This window comes from Marmota marmota, unplaced genomic scaffold (genome assembly GCF_001458135.2).
Source record: "Marmota marmota marmota unplaced genomic scaffold, marMar, whole genome shotgun sequence".
NCBI classification, from domain to species: domain Eukaryota; kingdom Metazoa; phylum Chordata; class Mammalia; order Rodentia; family Sciuridae; genus Marmota; species Marmota marmota.
This window is the reverse complement of record NW_025999932.1, coordinates 45039760-45060756: the sequence shown is the minus strand read 5'-3', so window position 1 is coordinate 45060756 and position 20997 is coordinate 45039760. Positions and strand designations below refer to the sequence as shown.

The 20997-nt window shown below is 32.1% G+C and overlaps 1 protein-coding gene across 6 annotated transcripts in view; it reads left to right on the top strand.

Moving 5' to 3' along the window:
* Window positions 1-20997, top strand: part of Naa16 (N-alpha-acetyltransferase 16, NatA auxiliary subunit) — a 55579-nt gene that overhangs the window by 11850 nt on the left and 22732 nt on the right. For 4 of the 6 annotated variants that reach the window (XR_001503392.2, XM_048800976.1, XM_015484331.2 and 1 more), the window contains 6 exons: window positions 82-216; window positions 6071-6224; window positions 8801-8920; window positions 11991-12086; window positions 14841-14947; window positions 19829-19901. Coding sequence is in view for 4 of the 6 variants with exons in the window: in XM_048800976.1 (XP_048656933.1) it covers window positions 82-216; window positions 6071-6224; window positions 8801-8920; window positions 11991-12086; window positions 14841-14947; window positions 19829-19901 (685 nt within the window). In the remaining 2 variants the exon portion in view is untranslated. The remainder of the gene's footprint in view (window positions 1-81; window positions 217-6070; window positions 6225-8800; window positions 8921-11990; window positions 12087-14840; window positions 14948-19828; window positions 19902-20997) is intronic. The other 2 variants (XR_007346819.1, XM_048800978.1) reach the window with 2 other exon arrangements.

Here is a 20997-nt window from a genome sequence, read left to right as displayed (position 1 = left end):
TTTCTTAAAGCTCTGATGAAACAAACATTTTAGAGAAGGTTAAAAAGAGCTAAAACAACAACAACAAATTTTTTTTTGAAGGAGACAAGATACCAGCTTCTTCAGTTGCGCCCAACACAGCGTGCTTCCTGGATTGGATATGCCATTGCATACCATTTACTGAAAGATTATGATATGGCACTAAAACTACTGGAAGAATTTAGACAAACTCAGCAAGTAAGAGCTTCATTTTAATATATTTTCATACCTTCCACAACTGAAAAAGAGACTTCTAAATTGCCCTGCTCCCAAATTTGAAACCTATGGAAAAACTTGAAAAATTTTCTGACATAGTTGGAAAAAATTTTAATGTAAAATTCTTAAAACAAATAATATAAAAAGTCTTATGCTATAATGCCAACGTATCCAAATGGTAAAGAAAATATGTAAAAATGAAAATAGTTGTAGAATTGTTACTCTGTTATATATTATTTATGTGGAAAGATTTGTAGCTCAGTGGTTGAGTGCCTGCTTAGTGGGCTCAAAGCCCTGGGTTTGATCTCCAACAACCCAAACCCCAAAGCATGCATATATATGTGTATATATATGTGTGTGTATGTATATATATATGCACATATTTACATACATACAGTCATGCATTTTTTTGTTTTATATATAAATGCATCCTAATATATTTATATATAAATTAGAAAAATACAAAAGCATGTACTATATATCATTAGAGAAACGAAATGTTAACATTTTGCATAATTGCTCCAGATTTCATTAAAAAAGAAGTTACAGAAATAGGTAAATGCCTTTCATATGCTTCTCCAGTGGTAACCACTATTCTGAAATTGTTCTACATCATTCTTTGTCATGTTTATTTTATACATAAATCTATAAAAGATACAAACTAGCCATGTGTGGGTGGCATGGGAGGGCCTCTGGAGACTGAAGCAAGAGGATGAGAGTTCAAAGCCAGCCCTGGCAACTCATCAAGGCCCTAAGCAACTCAGTGAGACCCTGTCTCTAAATAAAATATAAAATAGGGCTGGAGATGTGGCTCAGTGGTTCAGTGCCCCTGAGTTCAATCCTTGGTACCAAAAAACCCCCCCAAAAACAAAAAACCAAAACTTTTTTTTTATGTATTTAAAATGTAGGGCTGGAGTTGTAGCTCAATGGTAGAGTGCTTGCATAGCACCTGTGAGGCACTGGTACAATCCTAAGCACTGCATAAAAATAAATGAATAAAATAAAGACATTGTGTCCATCCACAACTAAAAAATTATTTCAAAAATATGTGAATAATGCAGTTTTTTTCATTCAACATTTTTAAAGACATATCCATGTTAATACATGTAGGCCTACTTTATCCACTTTTAATTACTGTTTGGTATTCCATTAGATAAATAGTGCTATGGTGAATATCCCTTGTCTACTGTTTCATTGGCCATATTTGTAAGTTTGTCATTAGTGTAAAACTGAAGCTGGAATTGAAGAGTTTTAGCTCTTTGCATATCTTCAGCTTTGCTAGACCTTGTATTGTCACACTCTGAAGTAGCTCTGTTTATTAATTTTGCTATTCTGGGAGAGCTGTACCACTGAGTTATGTCCCTCGCCCTTTTGATTTTTATTTTGAGATAGGGTCTTGCTAAGTTACTGAGGCTCCTGGCTCAGCTTCCCTGTAGCTGGGATTAAGGGTATGTGCCACAGCCCTTGCCAGCTTTACTAATTTAAATGCCCACTAACAGTGTTTTATGGTTTTTGTTTTCCTGCATCTTTATTGACACTTGGTGTCAGCTTTATTAGTCTTTACCAATCTTGTGGGAATGAAGTTTATTTCCCATTTTTCTTTTGTGTTATCTTGATTATTAACAAGGTTAAAGGATATCAGGGCAAGGGATACTGGTCTATAGTTTTCTTTTGATGACTGTCTGGTTTTGGTATTAGTATGTACTGGCCTTATGGGATAAGTTGGTAAGTATTCCCTCCTGTTTTATTTTTTGAATGTATTTGTAAGGATTGTTGTTAATTCTTCTGTAAACATTTGGTAGAATTCATCTGTGATACTCTCTAGTTCTGATCTTTTCTTTGAGGAAAGTTAATTGATTACTTATTCTTTACTTGTTATGTGTCTATTCACATTTTTTAAAATTTCTTCTTGAATCAGTTTTGGTGATTTATGCTTTTCTAGAATTTAGTCCATTTTATCTAGGTATCTAATTTGTTACCATGAAATTTTTATTGTATATATATTTCATAGTGGTAACATCCTTTCTTTCATTCCTTATTTTAGTAATTAGTCTTCTCTCTTTTTTTCTTGGTCATTCTAGCAAAAGTTTATTGATTTTGTTGATCTTGTCAAAGAACCAACTTGTACTTTTGTTGATTTTTCTCTGTGGTTGTGTTTGGGCATTCCTTCAACATTCAACTTGGAGAGTTTACAACATTGCCTTAGCTTTCACTTCCTGCTTGTGCAGAATCTAAAGATCAGGAAGAGGTGAGCACTTCAGGACTTCTCAGCTCTTTCCTAAGCATATGCACATGCCATGTGTGTATATGATTCTTGGAGATATTACAGAGTCTTTCAGATTCCCTATGGTCGACACCTCATTCCTAGCTTGTCCTTCAAGGTTTTCGGATACCATCTTTTTTTTTGTCTGTTATTCATTGCTTCAGATACTATAAAGGTGAAACACTTATCCATAATTGTTTTTAACAAACATCTCCCCCCTTCCCGAGGTTTTTGCTCTGATCAAGCTTTGAATGTGTGGTCTTCTAGGGAATCATTGGATCTTTGTGATTCTTTGAAAGAGATCCAGCTTCTTCTCTCTTTTTGCTCTAGGGGCTGCCAAACTGCTTCAGAAATGCAGGCTCTTATTTTTTAATGCTATTTAAGAGAACATGGAATATGACTAGGTCAAGTTAAAATGCTACAAAGCTCAGTGTTGTTATTGAGCCTTTGATTAATTTCCAGAGTTGTGAAAAAAATTGATTCAAACAGGTTTTTCCAGTTCTTTGAATTGCTTTTATGGAGGAGTGAAGTTTTGGAGGTCTAAACTCTTACCATTTTTTTTTTTAGCATTTATTTTTTAGTTGTAGGTGGACATAATACCTTTATTTTATTTTTACGCAGTGCTGAGGATCGAACCCAGTGGCTCACGCATGTCAGGCGAGCACTCTACCTCTGAGCCACAACCCCAGCCCTAAACTCTTATGTTTTTGTTGATGTCCTTCTCTTTGTATTTTCTTGAAGAAAACTTTTACTTTTAGGGTGTGTGTGTGTGTGTGTATGTATGTGTGTGTGTGTTTGGAATGATATCCAAGCTAATTTTATCTGCTAGAATCATTTTTATCTTTTACTAAGTAATTCTCAGTACAGAGCCCATATATAGTCCTTTATGTCTCCATTCCTATTTTCAGTATTATTTTCCAGTTTTTGTTGTGCTAGATAGATTAGGATATAGCCCTCTTTTATCACCTTACCATCTCTTCACTATTCTCATGTAATTATTTGTGTAGTTATATGAATATTTTGGTTCTTTAAGTAGTTATCTTTAATCAATTAGGGAATATATTTACACCTCTGACTGATGCCAGCAACTATTTGCAGTATCTCTTTGTTCTCCACATTGTAACTTGAGGATACTGAGGCATGTATCCTTCATTTGTGCTTCTTGCCTGTCTCTTAACTTCTGTTGTCTCTGATCTACTTTAAAAAAATTTTTTTTAGTTGTTGATAGACCTTGATTTTATTTATTTTATACATGGTGCTAAGAATTGAACCCAATGCCTCACACATCCTAGGCAACTACTCTATCACTAAGCTACAGCCCCAGTCTTTGATAACATTTAATATCTGTTTTGTAACAATAAATTTTTATACTCTTTGTCTATAGGTTGATTTTTTAAAAATCTTTTTATAATAGTCTTGAATTCACAAGAATTTGCAAAAATAGTACAGAGTTATCTTTTATCCAATTATACCTAAAAGATAATTATTATATAACTATAGCACATTGTCAAATGATAACCATAGCAAATTATAAATTTATGTCATTTTTGGAGACTCAGGATTTTTCCCAGCATTATATGAGGATTCCAGTTTGTTTATATCCCCAAGATTTTATTGTTCAATTTTTGATGAAGGCATTTTAGTATGTAGTACTGTCTTTGTTTTAATTTACATTTCTGTGTTGACTAATGATATTGCATAGTTTTATTCATGATCTTATTTGCCAGTTGTATTTTTTTGAGGTGTCAAATCACATTTTTTGTTTGTTTTTTAAAAACTTGGGTTGTTTGTTTTATAGTTGACTTGTACGAATTTTTACATACTCTGAATACAGTTTCCTTATCAAATACATCATTAGCAAATATTTTCTTCTGGTCTGTAACTTTTTCTTTCATTATTTTAATAATGCGTTTTTTAAAGGAAAAGTCTTAAATTTTGATAAAGCCCAGTGTTTTCTTTTATACATGTGTTCAGAAAGATTTTCTCCAGTTCTTCTAAAATTCTTTGTAGCACTCACATTTAGGTCTCTGATCCATTTTTAATCAATTAATTAATTAATTTTGGTTGTAGATGGACACAGTATTTTATTGTTTTTATGTGGTGTTGAGGATCGAACACATGCTAGGCAAGTGCTCCACCACACCTCTGATCCATTTGAGTTAATTTTTGTGCATGTTAATTAGGTGTGTGGGGTAGTTTCTGTATATGGATATTTAATACTCCCAACATTCTTTCTTTCTTTTAAAATTTTTTTTTCTTTTTTCGGTACCGGGGATTAAATTTGGATACTTGGCACTGAGCCACATCCCCAACCTTATTTTTTGTATTTTATTCAGAGACAGGGTCTCACTGAGTTGCTTAGTGCCTCACTTTTGCTGAGTTTGGCTTTGAATTCGAGATCCTCTTGCCTCAGCCTCCCAAGCTTCTGGGATTACAGGCATTCACCACTGTGCCTGGCCCTTTTTAAAAAAATATTTTTAGGGCTGAGGTTATAGCTCAGTGATAAAGTGATTGCCTAGCATGTGTGAAGCACTGGCTTCTTTTCTCAGCACCACATTTTAATAAATAAAATACAGGTCCATGGACAACTAAGAGAATATAAAAAAAATTAAAATAATATTTTTAGTTATAGATGGACAGTACCTTTATTTTATTTATTTATTTATATGTGGTGCTAAGGATCAAACTCACTGTCTCACACATGCTAGGCAGTTGCTCTAACACTGAGCTATAAATCCAGCCCAACATTATTTAAACATTACCTGTTCCCCATTACATTGCCTTGGGGAAAATTAGTGGACTGGAATAAAAGAGTTTATTTCTGGATCTTTATATGTATGTCTGTCTTTATACCAGTGCCACACTGTCTTTATTACTGTAAGTTATAGTAAGTTTGATATTTGAAACACTTGTCCTTTTGACTTTTTTTCTTTTTTACTGAGATTATTTGGCACAGTTTAAAATGTGCTTTGCATTTTGTTATGAATTTCAGGATCAACTTGTCAATATCTGTGAAAAAGCTTGCTGAGATTTTGATAGAGATTGCATTAAATTTATAGATGAATTTGGGGGAGAGTTGCCATCCTGACAGTATTGAGTGTTCTGATTCATGAGCATGGAATAGAATGTGTTTCCATTTTTTAGATCTTTAATTTTTCTTGACACATTTTATAGTTTTTAGTATTTAGACTATGTTTCTTATATTTATTTCTAAATACTTTGTTCTTTTTGATGCTACTGTGGATTAAATTGTTTTACTGGGTTGTTCATTGACTCTACTAAACTCCTTCATTGGTTCTAGTAGTTTTTTTGGTAGATTCCTTAGGATTTGAGCCATTTTTAATACCTGAGTATAGAATTTGCTGACCACTTGACCATAGACAGACATCACATGCCTTTATTTGTTTTGAAGACTGTATTAATTATCTATGCACTTAATCACTCTTTATTTGTAACTGCTATGGGGTGCTTTTTAAATCTGTAGAAAAGATTCTGAGGAAACAATTTTATAAAAGATCTGTAATTACTTCATGTAATTGTACAAATTAAGATAATTTGGTCATTTTTTTTTAGGTCCCTCCCAACAAAGTAGACTATGAGTATAGTGAACTGATACTATATCAGAATCAAGTGATGAGAGAGGCAGATCTATTTCAGGAATCTTTGGAACATATAGAAACATATGAGAAACAAATATGTGATAAACTTTTAGTGGAAGAAATTAAGGGTGAGTCAAATTTTTAAATTTTTCTTAATGGCCTCAATTAAAGAAAGGAATAAAAAAAATGTATATTTTATTCTGTCCTACACTTAAATAACACTTCCTATGTATTAGGTAATATTCTAAACATTTTATTATTAAGTCATTATTAAATAATTTAATCCTCATATCAGCCATATGATGTCATTGTTGATAGATTTTAGAGATAAGGGGATTAATGAACGTGACTCCTTTTAACTACTGAACTCTGCTCCTACTTGCTAATGTATAGCCCTTGAATCATTTAGTTTTATTGTGATTAGTATTAGTGCCAATATAACTATTGAAAAAATGTGATTTAAATGACATGCTCAAATCACAGTGCTTGGTAAGGTGGGTAGTGTTGAATTTGGGTCTAGATTTCATTTTCTTAAGCAGAATGTTATACTGCCTTCATATCAAATATGTATATCCGTATATAGTAGAATACACTGAGGAAAATAAATGATGATACTGGGATTATCACTAAAGTATTATTTTCATTATAGACTGATTATGAAAGCATGATCCTTATAAATAGTTTTAACGTTCATCAGTAGATGGTCTAACAGAGGTTTTCAGAAGCTTTGTTACCTGTTCTTCAGCAATACTGTATTAAATAGAATGTCCAACTAAGTTTCATAAAGTTGTAGCACCTCTAAAACCTGCTAAAAACAATGGCTAATAGCTCATACTTTTTTTTTTCTATTTCTGTGTTTCATAGTATGGCATTAATTAAACTACTTTATTTTCTTTAATATTTTAGCATATTTGTGATGAGTATTATTTATTTTTCCCATTTTATAGTTGAGGAAACTGAGGCTTTGAGAGGTTGAGGACTTGCCCGAAGTTACCCAGCCTTTAAGTGGTAGAATTAGTTTCCAAACACATCACCACATCTTTCTGACTCCAGAGCCCTTACTTAAAACAAAACAAAACAAAACAAAAGTAGACTTTTTGGTGTTGGGTTTACTCGCCCAACATCATGAAAATGAATAGATCTTATTACTCAAAACAGTTTTAGATTTATAGCAAGATTGAGCTGATGGTATTGAGGATTCCCATGTATCCCCTGTCCCTACAGAGCTCAGCCTCTCCCATTCACTTTGTATGGGTTTTGACAAATATATGATGACACATATCCACTGTTATGGTATCATACAGTGTGCTTTCATTGCCCTAAAATTCCTTTGTGTTCACCTGTTCATCTCCTTCTCCCCTAACCCTTGGAAACCGCTGATCTTTTTACTTATCCATAGTTTTTGCTTTATTATATGGTTTGAATCATACAGTATGTAGCCTTTCTAGATTGGTTTCTTTGACTTAGTTATATTCATTTAAAAGTTTTCCACATATGTATATATTAGTACATGACCCCTTATTTTTAAATGGTATACTCTTCTCTTGTTAATATTATAGCACGTGAGTATAGTTTTTATTGTGATTAATGCTAATACCATTATTGTTGATAGTACTATTTTTCAGACTCTTGGTAAAACATGGATAAATAATTAAATATTATGATCTCTTTCTTATTCCATTATCTGCAGTTGATGGGAGCAAAGAAAAAAAGACATTTTTTTTCTGATATATTTTTGCTGTGTCATGATTAAATCTCAGCATTCACAGGTTGCTGTTCTTTCTCTCTCCTATAACATCAATAGGGAATGTATAAAAAGTAAATATGATATGGTGAGATCATTTATAGTTTTAAAACTTCTGCAAATTGTTGCATAACCACATTCATCCATATATTAGGATAATTTGGGAGCCGATAATCTGGAATATATAGCTAGTTTTCTGTATGACTTACACAGGCAGGTTATGTTATTAATTTTTATTTTTCAGTGTTGTTTGAAATTGATTGGGAATGGAAACTGTTGGGGACAGGAATTTGAGGTGTATTCATTTTTAAGAATCTTTCTTTCATCTTGGATTAGGTATGCTTTGCATTTCCCAAATCCACATCCAATTTTTGTGACTTAGTAAAAAGATTTGAATCTTAGAGGTGACTTGCATATGGACTTGGCTTATGTGGTTTGTTGCTATGAAGTGTGTAGTGTTATAATTTTACTAAGCTAACATTTCCAATTTTAGTGACCTAGAAAGGAAACTAAGAATTGAATGGAGAATTGTTTAATATATGAACTGAGCAGGAAAGATACATTTAAATCTTGCATTGTGAAGGTAGACATATTTCATGAGAATTATTTGCCAACCTAATTTTGCTGTTAGAGGATCTTTATTTAAAGCACATATAAAAACGTGTGTGATGCAAAGATTTTTTTAACTAATTTAATATCCAACAAGTATGTTTAGGGAGTAGGAGGAGTCAAAAGCTAATGTTAGTATGGTAGAATGTGTAAACAAAGGTTTATTTTTGAAGGCAAGCTGTGAATTCATCTGTGTGTTGTTAATATAAACTGTAACATGCTTCAAGGATGGGTTTGTAGAGTTCTATCTTTCATAAACATCTATTCACTAATAGTGAATGCTTAGAAAATGGCATCAGAAAAGTTTAAACATTAAAGTTTAAGTAAAATGAATGTGACTTTTAATTTTAGGGGAAATTCTGTTGAAATTGGGAAGATTAAAAGATGCTAGTGAAGTATTCAAAAACTTGATCGACCGGAATGCTGAAAACTGGTATTATTATGAAGGTTTGGAAAAAGCTCTACAACCTAGTATGTAATGATTTTTCTCTTCTACCATTTCTTAACTAGTGTTTGAAGTATAAGATGTAAAGGACAAATTATTTCAACATCAGCATTGTTTTTCCATTTGTTAAAATTATAGGTTAAATGTGGAGGTAAAAACTAACTCGAATATTTACACTTAAATGATAATGCTTATAGATTATAAGCATTTAAAATCTTACTAATTAGGGTTGGGGTTGTGGCTCAGTAGCAGAGTGCTTGCCTCGCACATACAAGGCACTGGGCTTGATCCACAGCACCACATAAAAAAAATAAAGATATTGGGTCCATATATAACTAAAAAATATCTTTTAAAAAAATCTTACTAATTAATACTAACTAGATGGATGGAAAAGAAAATGGGCATTCTCTTTCTGGGAAAAGTCATAATTACTTAAAATCATTAGAGGTTTGTTACCCTCCACTTTTAAATTTGAGAAGTGGGCCAAAGAAATCTTGCTGAGAGTATGAAATGTATTTTCCTAGCCGAGTGCAGTGGTACATGCCTGCAATCCCAGTGACTCTGGAGACTGAAGCAGGAGGTTCACAAGTTTGATGTTAGCTTCAGCAGCTTAGCCCCTGTATCAACATAAAAAGGCTGGAAATGTAGGGCAGTATTAAAACTTTCCTGGGTTCAATCACCAGTACCGTGCCCGCCCAATAAAGGTTATTGGGTAATTTTTTTTAAAAAGTAGTTGTCATATTTATTCCTAATCTAGAGAATAATAAGCCATATTTTAAAGAATTTTTATTCTCCACTATTCCTGATATAACAAGTCTTATAAATGTAGTTAAATTAAGACAATGAGACCATTTGAATTTCAAGGACACAATACCTTTATTTTATTTATTTATTTTTATGTGGTGCTGAGGATCGAACCCAGGGCCTCGCACATGCTAGGAGAGCGCTGTACCGCTGAGCCACAACTTCAGCCCCAGCAATTCCTATTTCTAAAATTATATTTGCTTATAGATAAATACATGTCTGAAATAATTATGAAACTTTATTTCCTTTAATAGTTGTTTTTAGAGAAGTTGCTAGAATTGAAATATTATTAGATCCATAATCTGGAAAAAAAACAAGGTAAAAGTTATGTCTGAAGGTTAGAAATATGAAATTCCTGTGGTTTTTCTTTTAACTACTAGTTCCTGACACTGTAATTTAATGAAAAAATATTTAAATGGAGTAAAATAAATGCACATGTTTCTATATCAAGATCTTTGGTTACTATAAAATGTATTGATTACAAAACTAATTGCACTACTTCATCTTTTTAAGTTCCTTAGGACCTTTTTTCCTCATGGTAAGGTCTGGAGCTCCAACTTGTGACTTCAAATAGGGCATTGAAATGGTCTCATTGTCTTTTTTTTTTTTTTAATATTTATTTCTTTAGTTTTTAGGTGGATACAGTATCTTTATTTCACATTTATGTGGTGCTGAGAATTGAACCCAGTGCCTCATGCATGCTAGGCGAGCACACTACCACTTGAGCCACATCCCCAGCCCAAATATGTCTTAGCCAAACTTTTTTTTTTTTTTTGTGGTGGTGCTGGGAATTGAACCCAGGGTCTTGTGCAGCTGCTGGGCAAGCACTCTACCAACTGAGCTACATCCTTAGCCTTATTGTCTTAATTTAACTACGTTTATAAGACTTGTTTTATCAGGAAAATGGAGACATTTTTTTTAAAATACAGCTTATTATTCTCTAAATTAGGAATAAATATGACAACTACTTTAAAAAAATACCCAATAACCTTTATTGTGAGTTTTAGTGTGAGGATCCTTCATATTTTGTGAAATCTCCAAATTGTTAATAGAACGTGAAAAATTAGAGACAGGGTCTCACTGAGTTGCTTAGCACCTTACTTTCGCTGGGGCTGGTTTTGAACTTGAGATCCTCCTGCCTCAGTCTCCTGAGCTTTTGGGATTACAGGCATGTGGTACCATGACCAGCAAGATGTTTTTCTTGATATTAAACACTGCCTTTACTGTGAAGATACTTATTTGCTAGCACAAGGTTTATTCTTACATTTCTGTGGTCTGGATTAAAATCTTAGGTTTAAAAGAGGTTTGTTTGCTTTTTCTTAAGATTCTGTAAGTTGTCTTATTGCTTGTATAAAATAATCTCCCTTTGTAAATTATGCAAGGTATTGTTTTAAGATAATGAGAGATACTTAGGTCTTACTCTGGATATTGCTGTTGCACAATAATACATAGTTGACATAGATCTTCTATGTGGTACTAGAAAATTGGATGATTCTTTGAAGGGAATACAGTTTCTCTAAGAAGTATGTTTTATATCAGGGAGAAATAGTTGCCACTTTTCTGGATAATGGGTTCTTTATAATGGAGTTTCATTGAAGATTTTAAGTGTCAAAGCAACCGTGGAAATTTACTCATCTTTTAAACTATAAACATTCATGACTATGATCCTAAAAATTTTGTTTTTTTTAAGCCTAATCAAACTAGTCAGTTACTTTTAGGGAGATGTATTTAGTCTTCATAGGTTTAGAGTGTTTGCCTAAGATATATTTTAAAGGATGTGTTATAAAAGCTTTCTTTTTTTTTTCAAAGAGAGAGAGAGAGGGAATTTTTTAATATTTATATTTTAGTTTTCGATGGACACAACATATTTATTTTATTTTTATGTGGTGCTGAGGATCGAACCCAGCGCCCCACGCATGCCAGGCGAGCGCGTTACCGCTTGAGCCATATCCCTAGCCCTAAAAGCTTTCTTTTTATGGATTAGATGCTAAGGAATATAAGAACAGTACAACTTATCTTTGTATGATTTGAATGTATGTGATTTGAAGTAGATGTAGGCTAATCTGTTGTGATGAAACAAGTGTTGGTTTTCTCCAGAGATTGAGTTTAAAATGGTGATTTACTGATTATAGTGTTTCAGCACCAAAGAATTTTAAATATCATTCTTGACAAAATTGAGAGCAGGTGTAATATTGATAACATACTTTTATAACATTATTTTAAAAGTTTGTTAGGTATTTTATTGTAGGTAAGAGTTATGTTGAAATAAATCTCATACATATTTACTTATAGGCACTTGGGAAGAAAGGCTTCAGATTTATGAAGAAATTAGTAAACAACACCCCAGAGCAATATCACCTAGAAGATTACCTTTGAATCTCATCCCAGGTAATATTAGGATATCTTTTGTAACACTAATAATTATTTGTCAAAAATTACTAAACACCATTCATTTTTTAAAAAACTTTTTTTCTGATATACAATTTATGTCTGTACCAATCTCGTGAGTGGGAATAATCGGTTATGAATTTTATTATGCATATGTTAATAAGAATGCTATACTTTAGTGTGTAGCTACATGTTTTAAGTATCTGAAGTTATCTATACAAAACTGTTTGTTTTTAAACCTTTATTTATTTATTTTTATGTGGTGCTGAGGCTTGAACCCAGCGCCTCGCACATGCTAAGCGTGTGCTTTACTGCTGAGCCACAACTCCAGCCCCCAAAACTGTTTTTCTTATGTGACTTAATAAAACACCATGATATTCTCTAGAATTGATGACAGATTATGTGATATTATGGTTTAACTGGTAAAATTTTGAAGTTTTCTAATAAGCATATATTCAAAGAAAGAATTGTAAGCTCTTTGTGCCCACCAGTGTTTATGAGAATATTACCGTTCTTTTGAAGATTTCTCTTTTCAGAGTTAACCATTTTCCTGAATTTTGCTTGTTACCATGACTTTGAAAATTATCATGTTATTTATAGGGTTCCATGTATTTTATATCCTTAAAAACAAGAATGTTGTACTTCATGTGAATTGATTTCTCATTTTATGTGAGTTGGAGTACTAAGATATGTAGTCTATGACTTGCTTTTATCACACAATAGTATATATTTATGATCTTGAACAGAAATATTGCATGTAGTTGGGCTTGCATTTACTTTTGGGCTGTATGGGAGGTAGAGGGTATATTAGCTCATCTTTGTTGATGATTTTATTTAATGGATTGTGCTTTTGTTAAAGTCTTTGTTTTTATGTAAGCACTTTAGTTAATGAATTATGGAGACTTTTGGCTTTTTGATTTTTGGTATAAATCAAACTCTAGAAAGATAATACAACTTTAAAAAAATCACTGTTTTGGGGTACTGGTAGTAGGTAGAGTATATTTTCTAATGAATTATCATTTATAGTAGATTCATTTGTTTAATTGGGTTATAATTTTATTTTTATCAAAAGATTCATGAAAATTAATTTTTTTGTCTACTCAATTGGAAAGTATCTAAAATACCTCTTAGAAACATATTGAATTAGATAGGAAATAGGACTTATTAAAAAAAATCATTTTCCACTAGTGCATTTTCACAGATGATGAATAGTACTCAAATTGTCCCCCTTTTTGTATTTTGGTTTTGTAGAATACTGAAAGCAGATTTTCCTAGGAACATTGAGTCTAAGTGGATGTTGGTAGCCCTGGGGAGGTTACTAATGTGCTGGGATATTCTTCAGCTTAAGTTTGGGCAATTCTGAATCAAACTCAGCAGTCAGGTTTCTGTAGGACTGCTCCGAACTTTTAAGTACATTCATGTGAATTTCTGAGATGGGAATATACTATGCAGATAGAAGCATTTTCTTAATTTTTTCATGGAAGTTGCTTAGGCTCACATTTCTATATCTTGTCCTTCTTTTCCCTTTCCTCTACCTTTTTAAAAAATAACTTTTTGAAATATGATTCAGATGCCACACAATTTACCTTTTCAGAATGTGTAACTTATTGTTTTCGTATATTCATAAGATGGTACAATCATCATCACTATGTGGTTTCAGAAGTTTTCATCACAGCAAAAGAAGCCACTTACCCATTAAAAGTTATAGTCATCCCCCCTCACTCTCTGGCAATAACTAATGTACTTTCTGTACCTGTGGATTTTTCTGTTTTTGACATTCCATGTAAATGGAATCATACCATATGTGGCCTTTTGAATCTGGCTTCTCCTGTTATTATTCTTAATATTCTTTTTTTTTCAGTAGTCTTTAATTATAGATCATTCATGATGTGGTTTTTAAATGATTGAGTAAATCCATGTCATTTTATATTGATTTTTTACTGTCATGTTTGTGTATATTTGTATTTATAATTAAAATTCTTTTAATATTTTCAAAAAGTGACACCAAAATTTTTTGATAGGTTTTATCAATATTAGGGCAATTATTTACTTGATGTTACAAATAGGGTATTTATTTTAATTTTTATGTTTGAATGCCTCAGAGCTCAGTCTAAACATACATTTATCGTTCTTTTATTGTCAGTCTCATGCTAGAATAAGTTCTATTTCTTAAAAAAATTTAAAATCTTTGCTGTATCACTTGTACCTGAAAGAGTGCTTGGTATATGGTAGGTGCTTGACATGTGATTGTGGATTGGATAAATATTTACGCTAATCACCGTCATGATTTGGGAGAACATTTGTAAATACTTTATAGTGTCTAGAAAGAATTTTGGCTTCTACTTGACTATTGTTCTGGTTATCTGCTGCAGAATGCTTTAGATATTATTTGCAGGTTTTTGAGCTATAGACAGTAGACAGTATATGCTACTCAGAAAATACAGTTGCCATTGTGGTTATATTTAGGATGATTAGTAGGTTGTGTTTATTCTCTACTTGAAACTGCATAAGCCTTTTGTTTACTCATCTTTGAAGTATTCCTTGATTATTTTGAACTTAGATCCAGGGAAAATATAGTTGCCAACTGAAGTATTGATGTTAGGCTTTTGATGTAGCAAAAATAATGCTGACTTTTTAGGCTTTAAAATTGAACCAGGGGAACACTGTTTCTGAGGAAGCTTTATTTTTATTTGTAAAATCATTTAAAGAGTTGATTACATCAATCAAATATAACAAAGTATGTTTTATTTTTAGGTGAAAAATTTAGAGAACTAATGGATAAGTTCCTGAGGGCGAACTTCAGTAAAGGCTGCCCACCCTTGTTTACTACTTTGAAATCTTTATACTGTAATACAGAAAAGGTAAAATTTGGTATTCAGTTTTTATAATGTGTTTTCACTAATTATAGGATGGTTTCTATGTAGTATGCTATATTTTAGTTATTCTCTCTATTCTAGTAATGTTATTCACATTTAGTCTAATAGTAGATGTATTGAAAATTCTATGTATACATTGTATAAGTAATATCAAAAGGAAAATGATTAATCTGATATTCTGAGAAAGTTAAAAGCTTTGTAAAAACTAAGATTATTACAAAGATTATTTTTTAATGGGTATATTTTTCTAATAGGATTTAAAATTTGACATTATTACTAGAAGTCTGTGTTTGACTGTTCCATGATTCATTGTCTGTTATTTTGTAGTTATGATTATAGATTTTTTCAGTTTGTAATGTGTGCATTTTTAAAAGTTAGAGCATGGATAATAGAATTAAGTGTGACAGTAAAATGCCATTTGATCAATAAGAGTACAAATGACTAATTTTAACAAAAAAAGCTACATTTAATAAGTATAATTTTAGTTAATTCTTGAATAAAGTACTTTTCCACTTTTTAAATTAGAAAATAGGCACTTTAATCTTGGTTGTGAATTGGAAACATTATTAGAAGACTAAATTATACTTTTTATTTTCAAGCGTTTTTTTTTTTTTTTATTAACTAAGGTCTAAAATAGTCTTTTCTGTGCTTAGAGGTCTTTTTTTTTTTTTTTTGTGATGCTGAGAATTGAACTCAGGGCTTCTTGCCTGCTAAGCCAGACCTCTACCATTGAGCTACACCCCTTGCCCTGTAGTTACAATTTTTTAAAGTTGGATAAAGAAAATATTTTATTTAAGCCTTTTATCTGTTCATTTAGCTTTGACTCATAATTTGTAAATTTGCAATAATTGTGAATAATAAAATGTCAAAAACTAGGCCTGTGATTAGTATAATTAATTTTTACATGAAGTTTTGAGGGACACATCAAACTGTATGCATAACATAGCAGTCAGTGAGATAATGATAATCATATTGTATTCCACCATATTGCATTACTCTCAGAGAAATTCTGGTGTAGTGCAGAGAGCCTTGCTTTAGAATCATACCTGGTTTTGAACTCTTGACTTCATCACTTACTTGCTTGAATTGTAAAATTGGGAAAGATAATAAAGGGTTGATGGGTGTTTTAATTGGATGATATTAAATGATTGATTCAGAAATGTTCAAGAAATGGTAATTCCCTTTCTCTGTCACCACCTGCAGCCCTCACACCTCATTTCTGAAAGTAGTTACCGTCACTTTATTGTTGTTGTTCTTAAACAGATTACCTTTGTAACTAGCCCTTTCAAAGCCAAAAATTATCACTACTAATTAAGCATTAAGCAGAAATAAACCCAGCAATTTGGTATTTAGTTTTCTAATTTGGATGAAGAAAAAGAGGATGGTTTCAGTGGGCTTCATGTTGCAGTAATACTTTAAACTTGTAATTTGTATATGTGGTATAAAAAATTGTGTATCAGATGTGATTTTGTGGAACTTTGTCTCATTATAAGGTAATAAAGAAGTCTTTTAATGCTTACAAAGGAAAGCTGGCTAGGCACAGTGATATCCTAGCAGTTTGGGAGACTGAGGCAGGATGATCACAAGTTTGAACCACCCTGGGCAACTTAGATTGTGTCTCAAAATTAAAAAATAAGAAGAGGGTGTAGCTCAGTGGTAGAGTACCCCTGGGTTCAATCCCCATTACTACACCCATCAAGGAAAAGAAAAAAGAAAAGCTGCTCAATCATTTAGGAAATGATCTTTAATAGCTATAGTATTTTTCCAGGTGAGATTTTAATAAGGATAAAGCTTCTTTAGTTCTCTATCACATATATCTGTTAGAAGAAAATATTTCAATTAAGGGAATGTGGTCAAATTTGGGAAGTTTTTCAGTTTGTAAATGGGGAATCGTGTTAGTTTTCTGTTTTCACAAAATAGCCAAGAAAAACAAAAGAAAGAAAGATTTGGTTTGGCTCATGATTTCAGAAGTTTCCATCCATGTTTGGTTGGCCCTGTGGCAAGGCTAAATATCATGCTGGGGAGTGCATGGTAGAGCAAAGCTACTCATATCAAGGGCAACCAGTGTGGAAAGAGAGAAAGAAAAACGGATGGGGAACCCAGTATTACCTTCAAGGACACACCTCCACTGACCTAACTTCCTTCAACTATGCCCTACCTCCCAGCAGCATCCTTAGCCTTTGAGACATGAGCTTTCAGGGGACTTTAAGATCCAGATCATAACAGGGATATCATTTAAGTTGTCCGTTTTGCGTCATTAAGGGTTTTTTTTTTTTTTGGTAGTTGTTGATGAATATGCCTTTATGTGGTGCTGAGGATCGAACCGGGTGCCTCACAAGTGCTAGGCAAGTGCTCTGCCTCTGAGCTACAGACCTAGCCCTTGAGGCTTCAAGTTTTATTGTGGTCTTAGATAACCTAATTTAAGTGAATTGACCTTTCTGGAAGCAAAGTGCTATTTTCGAGAATAGCCATTACATAATAATTTTTTCCATATTATATACTACCTAATTGAGTTATAAATGGTAAGAATACTTGAATGAAGTGGATTCTTATTCTTTAGTAATACTCCTGTTCATGGGAAATTAATTGGAAAACTACATTTTAATTATTGGATTAGAAATGACTATAACATAAATCTTTGAGATTTGAGAAATATGCCTAATTACCAAGAAGTTCAGCACTCAGGTTTTTTTATTTAGATTTTTGTGAACTTTCAATTATCTTGATTTTTTTGTTAATTATATCCTTTGAGGTTCTGAAACTGATGTTTTATTCAGTAGTGTTTATATTTCTTTATTAAATATTATGTGTAACTTCAATATATGTTTTGTTTCTAAAAATTTTTTAATGTTGTATTTTTTAATTATTAAAATTGACTAACAGTATGTTTTACTCTGAAGATACTACATAAAACCTGTTCTGAGTGCAGTTTTTACAAACTGCCAGGAGATGGCACTAGAGATTCATGAAAAAAATAATTGCCTCCAAAAGTTGAACAACTTGAGTATTACATTTCTGTGCTTGTAAAAAGTTTTTTAAGTTATATTTATTCTAAGTGAGATTGGTGGTGTGGTTATGATAGGTTAAAAGATATTACTTTTTTTTTTTTGGTACTGGGGATTGAACCCAGTAGCGCTTAATCACTGGGCTGTATCCCCAGCCCTTTTTCTTATTGTTAGTTTTGAGACAAGGTCTTGATATGTTGCTTAGGGCCTCACCAAGTTTCTGAGGCTAGCTTTGAACTCGACATTCTCATGTTTCAGCCTCTAGAGCCTTTAGGATTACAGGCGTGGGCCACCATGCCCAGCAAAAGATATTACCTTTAATTTTGTTTTCTAATAAAAATCTTTGTAACATTTTTATTAGTGGTTCTCAAGCTTTTTATTGTGATCAGAATTAACTAGTGGGCTTATTAAACATGGATTATACCGAATCAAAGTTTCTGATTCTGTCAGTCTTGGGTGTGGTCCAAAAATGTACATCTCTAACAAGTTAGTATGTGATGCTAAATCTTGATGACACTTTCAGAAATAGTTAAGAATAATTCCTTTAATTTCCAAATCATGAGTTATTTAATCTTCAAATTTTAGTGAAAGAAATTATGATAAAATGAAGCTCTCATTTGTTCATTTTGTTGATATAAAAATCACATATTTATGTGGCGTAATGTGGAAAATTTAATATGTATATATACGTGTGTATACATAAACATACAATGTATAATGACCAATTAGGGCAGTTAAGATTTCCAGCTTCTTTTATTTTTGTTTATTTTTTTAGTTGTAGATGGACATAATACCTTTATTTTGTTTATTTATTTTTTTATGTGGTGCTGAGGATTGAACCTAGTGCCTAACATGTGCAAGGCAGGTGCTCTACCAGTAAGCCACAACCCCAGCCTGATTTCCAACTTCTTAAATATGTATCATTTCTTTATGTTGGAAAACTTTGAACTCCTCTAGTTCTTTATAAAGTACATAATAAATGGTCATGAACTATAGTCACCTTGCTTTACCTTACTCTGCTGTACAGCATTATAACTATTCCTCCTAATTGTATTTTAGTACGATATTTACTTTCCCTCTGTCCCCCTCCCCTCTACCCATCCCAGCCTCTAGTGATCACTGTTCTATTATGTACTTCTGTGAAGTCAACAGTGAGAACCATGTTTTTAAATTAAGCAATCTTTGTGTTTTTTTAAGACTGTATCTACTTTATACCACTTTGATCATTCATTCCTTGATGTTTCACTAAAAATATGGTGTATCTAGTTTTCTCACATCCTGTTTGTTTCACATTTTCTCCACTGATATATAAGTTCCATCTTATATCTTATTTCCCCATTGCCTATACTAATCTTACTAGTGAACTTTAGACATTTTTATTTTCATTTCACTTGATTTTTTTTCTAGGAGTGACATTTTAGAAAATTCGTATATTTATATGATGGCTTTTAGCTTTACAAAACAGAAAGCTAAAAAGCTAAAAAGTAAACAAATTAATAAAATTATACAAATGTATTTGTTGGCACAAAGTAGGTATTATAGTGATAATTTGACCTTCAAAACCTCAAACAGCTTCTTGAGATAAGAATTTATTGAGGTTTGCTGTTTTACTTTTCATAAAGACAGCAGTGTATTTTCTTTTTTCTCACTCTCTCCCTGAAGTCTTATTGGGAAAGGGGAAGAAGCAGTTAGTTTGTAGTTCTGAATAAACTGTATATTATTCTCCAAATTGAATTTAATCTAGTGATTAAAAATACCTTAACTAAAAGATATATATACATACACATATACATATATATAAAATCATGCATGGTACTCTTGATACTCAATAAAATAAATTTTAAAAATGTTTCTTTAACAGGTTTCTATAATCCAAGAACTTGTTACTAATTACGAAGCTTCTCTTAAAACGTGTGACTTTTTTAGTCCTTATGGTAAGTTTAAATTAGATTGAATTGGAATTTAATTTCTCATTTCAGTCCATTTTTAATCATAGTAATACCATTTTATGTTTATTATGTGTGCGCTACATAATAGCTACTTACTAAATAGTTTTTGAATTAGTGAATGAATGAAATGAGAGTACTTTCAATCTTATTTAATTTAAATTTTCCGTAATCCTGTGAATGAGAGTTAGTTCTGTTTTAACACAAGGAAACAGACTTGAGAGGTCCAAGATTGTGTAGTCAGTTTAATTGAAATATAGTTTCCTCAAATCTCTAAATTCTCTACTTTTTCTACTTTGTATTACTTTTAAGTATGTATAATGTCCTTTTTCCCCTCTTTTTTAGGGGTATATGTAAATCAAAGTAATTTAATTTAGAGAACCTCCCTAGCATGTTTTCAGTCACATAGATGGTAAATAACGTTAGTTTGGGTTCTTTATGTGACTTTTTCATGTCATTATTCTTTGAATATATTTAAAGCAAGTTCCACACATATTGTTGCACCTATAAATACCTTGTGTCTGTTTAAAACTCAGGATTATCTGTTTCGGTTGGTGCATCCGTAATCCTACTGACCTGGGAGGCTGAGGCAGAAGGATCTTGAATTCAGGCCAGCCTGGGCAATGAATAGAGATCTTGTCTTAATTTTTGTGGTGCTGGAGATCGAACTCAGGGCTTCATGCATGCTAGCAAGCGTTTTACCACTGAGCTACATCCCCAGCCCTAGAGAGACGTTGGCTTTAAAAATAAATAAATAAATAAGTACATACATAAACAAACCATACAAAGTTGACTTCATACCATAATATCTAATACTTAGTTAACATTCAGATTTCCTCCATTATCCAAAATGAAATCTTTGTATAATTGGTTTATTGAGTCCAGATCCAGTTACTGTCTACATTTTGCATTCAGTTATATTCTTAAGTTCTTTTAATATAGAGTAATAATTTCCCCTCCACTTAAAAAATGCCTTTTGTTAAAAGGTCATTTGTTTATAGAATATCCTGTATTCTAGATTTGGCTGACTTTCTTATGTTATCATTTAATATATTTTACTGCCATTCATATTTCTTGTTATATA